Here is an 8,109-nt window from a genome sequence, read left to right as displayed (position 1 = left end):
TTGAGACGGACTCTCACTGTCACCCAGGCTGGAGTGCAGTGGCGCAATCTCAGCTCACTGCAATGTCCACCTCCCGGGCTCAAGCAATTCTCCTGCCTCAGCCTCCTGAGTAGGTGGGATTACAGGCATGTGCTCACCACACCCAGCTAATTTCTGTTATTTTTAGTAGAGATAGGGTTTTGCCATGTTAGCCAGACTGGTCTCAGACTCCTGACCTCAAGTGATCCACTCACCATAGCCTCCCAAAGTGCTGGGATTACAGGCGTGAGGCACCATGCCCAGCTTAACCTCTACTTTTAAGTTAAAAGGTTAGGCTGGGCCGGGCGCGGTGGCTCAAGCCTGTAATCCCAGCACTTTGGGAGGCCGAGGTGGGCGGATCATAAGGTCAGGAGATCGAGACCATCCTGATTAACACGGTGAAACCCCGTCTCTACTAAAAATACAAAAAAATTAGCCAGGTGAGGTGGCGGGCGCCTGTAGTCCCCGCTACTCGGGAGGCTGAGGCAGGAGAATGGCGTGAACCTGGGAGGCGGAGCTTGCAGCGAGCTGAGATCTGGCCACTGCACTCCAGCCTGGGTGACAGAGCGAGACTCTGTCTCAAAAAGAAAAAAATTAGGCTGGTTCAAGTGGCTCTCTCCTGTCATTCCAGCACTTTGGGAGGCCAAGGCAGGTGGATCGCTTGGGCCCAGGAGTTTGAGACCAGCCTGGGCAACGTGGTGAAACACTGTCTGTACAAAAATTACAAAACTCAGCCAGGCATGGTCGTGTGCACCTGTAGTCCCAGCTACTCGGGAGGCTGAGGTACCAGGATTGCTTGAGCCAGGGGGGTGAAGGCTGCATTGAAAAGACTGCGCCACTGTACTCCAGTTTAGATGAAAGGGCAAGGCCCTATATCCAAAAAAAAAAAAAAAAAAATCAAATCAACTTCAGAATCTTTTTTTTCTCCTGCTGGTCCCTTGATCTTGGGTTTTATTTTCTTTTTTTTCTGCTTAATTTCAGAATCTTAAATGTTGGCTGGAATAAGCTGACTAAGTGATTCACCTGGAAAACCTTTAGGATTCATCTAAGAAACGCTAAGAAGCCCTGTACTTAACCTCATGGTAAACCTCCTCTTTTACTAAATGGGATGTGAACACGATCTCTGTCTTAAGCTTCTTTTAGAAAATACTATGCAGAAAACACAGAGCTCTATTTGAGGCCCTGAGCCCTTCTTACCCTGATTCAATTTGACTCCTTCACTTTCCTGCAAAATATGGAATCATTTTCTTACATTTCCATACCAAGAAGAGCTTATGATTTATCTCAGATGCACGAAGGTTTAACTCCTAAGCCGGCCCTCTCACGGTGCCAGCACATCTCCTACGGGGCCCACTACAAGGTCCCGGCCGCCTCCCCACCCTGACAGCCTGTGCTGCAGCTGGTATCAGCCACGCCCTGCCCCTCTCCCACTCTGCACCCTGCAAAGATTTCCTATCCTCAGCCGCTTCAGACTACTTGGTGGCGAGGCAGGTAAAAACCAAAGTGACCCCAAGTAAATGGCTGCTCCCCCAAAGGAGGTGGAAGGAGGAAGTGAAGATGAGGAAATGTCAGAAGATGAAGAAGATGGCGGCTGTGGAGAAGAGGCTGTCACACCTCAGGAGAAAGGCAAGAAGGCTGCTGCAACCCCAGCCAAGAAGGTGGCAGTTTCCCCAACAAAAAGGCTGCAGGTGCCACACCCACCAAGAAAGCAACTGTCACTCCAGGCAGAGAGCAGTCGCCACACCTGGCAAGAAGGGAGCCATACCAGGCAAAGCATTGGCAGCAGCTCCTGGCAAGAAGGGGGCGCCCCAGCTGAGGGGGCAAACAACAGCAAGAACACCAAGAAGGAAGCCAGTGATGAGGAGGAGGATGACTCTGAACCAGCAGTGGTGAAGGCAGCAGCGGGTGCCCCTGCCTCAGGGGATGACAACGAGGATGATGAGGATGCTGCTGAGGAAGATGGCTCTGAAGCAGCAGTTATGGAGACAGCAGCAGCCAAAGGAAAGAAAAGCTTCTACGAAAGCTGTTCCTGTGAAAGCCAGGAGAACGGCTGAGAATGAAGATGAAGAGGATGATGAGGACAAGGACGAGGGTGACGATGATGGAGAGGATGAAGTGATGAAGATGACGAAGAGGAGGAAGTGTCTGTCAAAGAAGCACCTGGAAAATGAAGGAAATGACCAAACAGCAGCTTCTGAAGCCAAGAAACAGAAAGTGGAAAGTGCAAAGCATAGAACCAACCGCGTCTTTTTTTTTTCTTTTTGAGACAGGGTTTCACTCTCTCGCCCAGGTTGGAGTGCAGCGGCGCGATCTCGGCTCACCGCAACCTTCACCTCCCAGGCTCAAGTGATTCTCCCGCCTTAGCCTCCTGAGTAGCTGGGATTACAGGTGGTTATCACTACCACTGGGCTACTTTTTGTATTTCTAGTAGAGACGGGATTTCACCTGTGGCCAGGCTGGAGCATCTTTCAATCTTTGTTGGAAACCTCAACTTTAACAAGTCTGTCCTGAGTTAGAAACTAGTATCTACGGGCCAGGCCCAGTGGCTCACGCCTGGAATCCCAGCACTTTGGGAGGCCGCAGTGGGCGGATCACAAGGTCAGGAATTTGAGACCAGCCTGGCCAACATGGTGAAACCCCGTCTCTACTAAAAACACAAAAAATTAGCTGGGCGTGGTGGCGGGCGCCTGTAGTCCCAGCTACTCAGGAGGCTGAGGCAGGAGAATGGCATGAACCCAGAAGGCGGAGCTGAGATCGCGCCACTGCACTCCAGCCTGGGCGACAGAGCGAGACTTCGTCTCAAAAAAAAAAAAAAAAAAAGAAGTGTTTGAAGATGCTGTGGAGATCAGATTAGTTAGCAAGGATGGGAAGAGTAAAGGGACTGCTTATACTGAGGTTAAGACAGAAGCTGATGCAGAGAAAACTTCTGAAGAAACGCAGGGAACAGAGACTGATGGCCGATCTATTTCCCTGCGCTATGATGGAGAGAAAGGTCAGAATCGAGACTCTACAGTGATGGAAAGCACAGCGCTTGGAGTGGTGAATCAGAAGCTCTGGTTTAAGCAACCTCTCCTACAGTGCAACAGAAGACACTCTTCAGGAAGTATCTGAGAAGACAGCTTTTATGAAAATGCCTCAGAACCAAAACAGCAAATCTAAAGGGTGTGCATGCATTGATAGAGTCTGCTTCATTTGAAGATGATAAAGAAGCTTTACATTCCTATAATAAAAGGGAAATTGGGGGCAGAGCAAACAGGCTGGAGTTGCAAGGATCACCTACTGCCAGAAGCCGGCCATCTAAAACTGTCTGTCAAAGGTCTGACGACACCACTGAAGAGACTTCAGTCATTCGACAGCTTTGTTGGGCAAGGGTAGTCACCAACTAGGAAACCGGATGCTCCAAAGGCTTTGGCTCTATAAATGTCAACAGTGAGGAGGATGCCAAAGCTGCCAAGGAGGCCACGGAAGATGGTGAAATTGAGGGAAGCAAAGGTAACTTGGACTAGGCCAAACCTAAGGGCAAAGGTGGCTTTGGGGGTTGTGATGGAGCTAGAGGAGGCTTTGGAGGATGAGGTAGGGGCAGAAGCCGAGAAGGCTTTGGAGGGCGAGGCAGCTTCTGAGGATGCAGAGGTGACCACAAGCCACAAAGAAAGAAGACAAAGTTTGAACAGCTTCTGTCCCTCTGTCTTTCCCCCTCCCATTTGAAAGAAAGGATGCTGGGGTTTTTACTCTGTTACCTGATCAATGACAGAGCCTTCTGAGGACATTCCAAGACAGCCTACAGTCCTGTGGTCTCCTTGGAAATTCGTATAGATAACATTTCAAGGGTAATACTTTCCTTGTTGGTTTTGACTGGATGTTCATATAAACTTTTCTTTTTTTCTTTTTGTTTTTTTTGTTGTCTTTTTTTTTGAGACGGAGTCTTGCTCTGTCACCCAGCCTGGAGTGCAGTGGCCGGATCTCAGCTCACTGCAAGCTCCGCCTCCCGGGTTCACGCCATTCTCCTGCCTCAGTCTCCCGAGTAGCTGGGACTACAGGCGCCTGCCACCTCGCCCAGCTAATTTTTTGTATTTTTCAGTAGAGACGGGGTTTCACCGTGTTAGCCAGCATGGTCTCGATCTCCTGACCTCGTGATCCGCCCATCTCGGCCTCCCAAAGTGCTGGGATTACAGGCTTGAGCCACCGCGCCCGGCCTTCTTTTTGTTTTTTAAGATGAAGTCCCACTCTGTCGCCCAGGCTGGAGTGCAGTGGTGCAATCTTCACTCACGGCAATCTCCGCCTCCCGGGTTCAAGTGATTCTCCTGCCTCAGTCTCCCGAGTAGCTGGAGATTACAGGCATGTGCCACCACGCCCGGCTAATTTTGTATTTTTAGTAGAGATGAGTTTCACCATGTTGGCCAGGCTGGTCTTGAACTCCTGACCTCATGTAATCCACCTGCCTCAGCCTCCCAAAGTGCTGGGATTACAGGTGTGAGCCGCCGCGCTCGGCCTGCTAAGTCCCATTTCTAAATGTGCACCAATGTCTACTTGGAGAGGACTCTGGCTTTCGAGCTCCTGGGCCCGGCCGGTATCAGAGTTGCGCAATAATGCTCACTCAGGAGCAACACCACAGAAAAATTCTGCACCAAATAAGCTGATCTTTTGTGTCCAATCACAGTAGAAAGGGACAGACCAATTCAGGCAACAATCTTTCTTCCAAATAATTTCAAATAATTTTCCAAATAATTTTATATGCAAATAATTTCAAAATTGTGTAAACCAAAATTAAAATCCCAAGGCCTGCCAACCATCTGAATGGACTTCCTCTTCTAGGCCAGGGCCATCCAAATTTCATGTGAAAGACTGGTTCAGGCCATTATGGGAAGAGGGGAGTCAGACATGCCTCATTATGGCCTCCTCCCTTCTGGAATTCAGGAAAAGCTCACCAGCATTTAACATCAACACTGACTGTAAGTCTGATAAGAAACATAATCTGGCTGGGCGCAGAGGCTCACACTTGTAATCCCAGCACTTTGGGAGGCCAGGGGGTTCAGATTGCTTGAGCAGAGGGGTTTGAGCCTAGCTGGGCAACGTGGTGAAACCCTGTCTCTCTAAAAAATACCAAAACTAGCTGGGTGTAGCGGTGCACATTTTTTTTTTTTTGAGACAGGGTCTGACTCGGTCACCCAGACTGGAGTGCAGTGGCGTAATCTCGGCTTGCTATAACCTCCGCCTCTTGGGCTCAAGCGATTCTCCCGCCTCAGCCTCCTGAGTAGCTGGGATTACAGGCACCCACCATCACCCCCGGTTAATTTTTATAGTTTTAGTAGAGACGGGGTTTCGACATGTTGGCCAGGCTGGTCTTGAACTCCTGACCTCAGGTAGTCCACCTGCCTCAGCCTCCCAATGTGCTGAAATTACAGGCGTGAGCCACTGTGCCCAGCAAAAAAAAATTTTTTTAAACCTACCTCTGACCTGGAGGCCCCCACTTCAAGTTGTCCCGCCTTTGTGGACCAAATCAATGTATATCTTAAATGTATTTGATCAATGCCTCACATCTAAAATGCATAAAACCAAGCTGTGCCCTCCAACGTGGGCACATGTCCTCAGGGTCACCTGAGGGCTGTGTCATGGGCCATGGTCACTCATATGCGGCTCAAAAATAAATCTCTTCAAATATTAGACAGAGTTTGACTTTTTTTTTTAATCAACTATAGCCCAATGTCTCATTCGAGTTTTCATTCTAAAACCGATGGGTGTCCTGGGCCTCTGCCAGGCCGCTAGTGACTCTGAGCAAACGCCGGGCCCAGGAGGAGGGCCCAGACTCCTGGAAACCAGCAGCAGTTCCTGGAAACTCTCATCCCTGAAACCCTCATCTCTGTCTTGGTCACACTGCTGGTCTGTTACCCTCTGTAAAATATTTGAGAAAATAAATATTAGAAGGCCAGGCGCGGTGGCTCACGCCTATAATCCCAGCACTTTTGGGAGGCGGAGGCGGGAGGATCACAACGAGGTCAGGAAATCAAGACCATCCTGACTAACACGGTGAAACTCCGTCTCTACTAAAAATACAAAAAATTAGCCGGGCGTGGTAGGAGGCACCTGTAGTCCCAGCTACTCGGGAGGCTGGGGCAGGAGAATGGCGTGAACCCGGGAGGCAGAGCTTGCAGTGAGCCGAGATCACGCCACTGCACTTCAGCCTGGGCGACAGAGCGAGACCCCGTCTCAAAAAAAAAAAAAAAAAAGATAAGAAAATAAATACTAGACACTTTTTCTATTCTAACACAGAAACTCAAAAGTTTAAAAACTGCATATTATTCAACTATAAAGACGACATTTTTCTAAAATGTAATTTAGGTACAAATCCGAATTTCTCTCAGTCTCACCACCTTTCATTCAGTTCTAGGAGATCATAACCTGTCCTCCAAGTACTGGAGACTGGCTTTTCTCCTCTGGAAGGACCCTATTGCCCTTTTTAGTCACACTCGCAGGGGTGGTCCTGGTGCGTAAGGTGGACCTCGCCCAGGACCCCTGGGGAGCCTTTTCAGAAGGTGAACAGTTTCCAGGTCCAGGCCTAATTTCCCAGGGACTAATACTGAGCTTAGCCAATATTATAAGCAATAAAATTAAATAAAGGATCCAAATGCAGAGTCTAAAGACTTGCGTAAACTCAGTATTTTAACTCAATATTCTCTTCTCCGAATGCCAGATATACATAAAGTTTCAATTATAACACATTTAAAATGAGCTTTTATTTTTATTCAAAATGTACCGCTTTATTTTCCTTACCAGACAGCAGAGCACTAAGCAGGTTCCAGTCACGTGACTTCTTCAGCAAGCCCCCAGGCTTCCACAGGAATCCGGGAGCCCCGGCCAGAGGAATCCTGAGATTGCAAATAGTCAAGCCTTCTCCCTAGCCACAAGTTCCTTTGATGCTTGGGTTACTGAACACAAACACAATGGATAATTTGTCTTCAACATAATCCATTTCTGTTCCTAAACGTGTTTGCTGCGCTTTCTTTCCGATGAGCACTCTGACTCCAATTTGAACTTCATCAAAATCTCCTTTGTCTTCGTATGCTCTAGAGTATAAGAAAGGCCAATACGGCCCCTGGTTCGGACACCAACTTTTTTTTTTAAATTTTTTTTGTATTTTTAGTAGAGACGGGTTTCATTATGTTGGCTAAGCTGGTCTCGAACTCCTGACCTCGTGATCCGCCCGCCTCAGCCTCCCAAAGTGCTGGGATTACAGGCATGAGCCACCATGCCCGGCCCGGATACCAACTTTCATACCTAGATGCTCAGACTTATCTTTAAGAAGTTGTTTTATCTTGCTTACTGCTGAAGGTGTCAGGGTGAGGGCGGCCCAAGTGGTCTGCAGCTTCCTCTTGCTCACAGGCCAGACAGTGGCCGGGACTAAGGAAGGCGACATCTTCACTGTCCTCCTGGACTAGCTCCAGTCCAGTCCCTATGGCCAAGAACTACGGCCCATCTCCGTGGACACGGCAGGCGAATTCATGAACTTGTTTTCAAACCTGCACAAGAGTCTTTCTGATTATTAGTTCTTAAAATCGTACATTACCATAGAAACATCACGCAGACTATAAGCCTCCCCTTAAAGTGACCAAAAAACTGGACAGGCGTAGCATCCTAAAATCTGATAGAAACATACGGAAATGGCTAAGAGGGAAACAATGCCAAAGCAGGGAACCACATAAAACCGTTTAAAAACTACTGGGAAAGAGCCTGCAAAACGGAAAAACTCAAAAGAGGTCGAGGACAATTTACATAATTTATAACAAAGGAATGGAGCGTCCCAGGCGCTCGGGAGTCCGTAAATGACTCCTCCTCAGGAGGAATGGGCTGTCTCCTACAATCGCAAGTCAGCCCGTGCCTTCTGGAGCTTTTCTAGATACGTCCCTTACAAATGCTTCTTTAAAAAAAAAACAAACAAAAAGACGAGAATGTGTGGCGTAGCTAATATTCTGCCTTCGAACTCAGTAGGAAGTCAACAAAGAAAAATCCCGTTGAAAGCGCCAAGGCCGGCAGGTTTCCCCGCACCTCCTCCAGGTGAGAGGTGCCCGGGGCTGGCCACCGTGGAGCGTCGGGGAC

At 48.6% G+C, this 8,109-nt stretch overlaps 1 protein-coding gene, 1 long non-coding RNA gene and 1 pseudogene across 2 annotated transcripts in view; 1 reads left to right on the top strand and 2 right to left on the bottom strand.

Annotated features, from left to right (window-relative positions):
* The first annotated feature begins 2,835 nt into the window (after positions 1–2,835).
* Positions 2,836–3,779, top strand: LOC105543320 (annotated as a pseudogene).
* Positions 3,780–6,734: 2,955 nt separating this feature from the next.
* On the bottom strand, positions 6,735–7,532 carry LOC105543261. The gene is made up of 2 exons (XR_001006601.1): positions 7,337–7,532; positions 6,735–7,079 (listed from the first exon to the last, which is right to left on the bottom strand). It is a non-coding gene; the product is annotated as an uncharacterized LOC105543261 (long non-coding RNA).
* Positions 7,533–7,974: 442 nt separating this feature from the next.
* The window catches only part of CCDC183 (coiled-coil domain containing 183), a 13,726-nt gene continuing 13,591 nt past the window's right edge, over positions 7,975–8,109 (bottom strand). Inside the window, exon 15 of the mRNA XM_011985169.1 lies at positions 7,975–8,084. Coding sequence (XP_011840559.1) covers positions 7,975–8,084 — 110 coding nt within the window. The remainder of the gene's footprint in view (positions 8,085–8,109) is intronic.

This window comes from Mandrillus leucophaeus, unplaced genomic scaffold (assembly GCF_000951045.1).
Source record: "Mandrillus leucophaeus isolate KB7577 unplaced genomic scaffold, Mleu.le_1.0 Scaffold28, whole genome shotgun sequence".
Classification (NCBI taxonomy): domain Eukaryota; kingdom Metazoa; phylum Chordata; class Mammalia; order Primates; family Cercopithecidae; genus Mandrillus; species Mandrillus leucophaeus.
The sequence above is the reverse complement of the archived record's forward strand: the minus strand, read 5'-3'. Positions and strand labels throughout refer to the sequence as shown.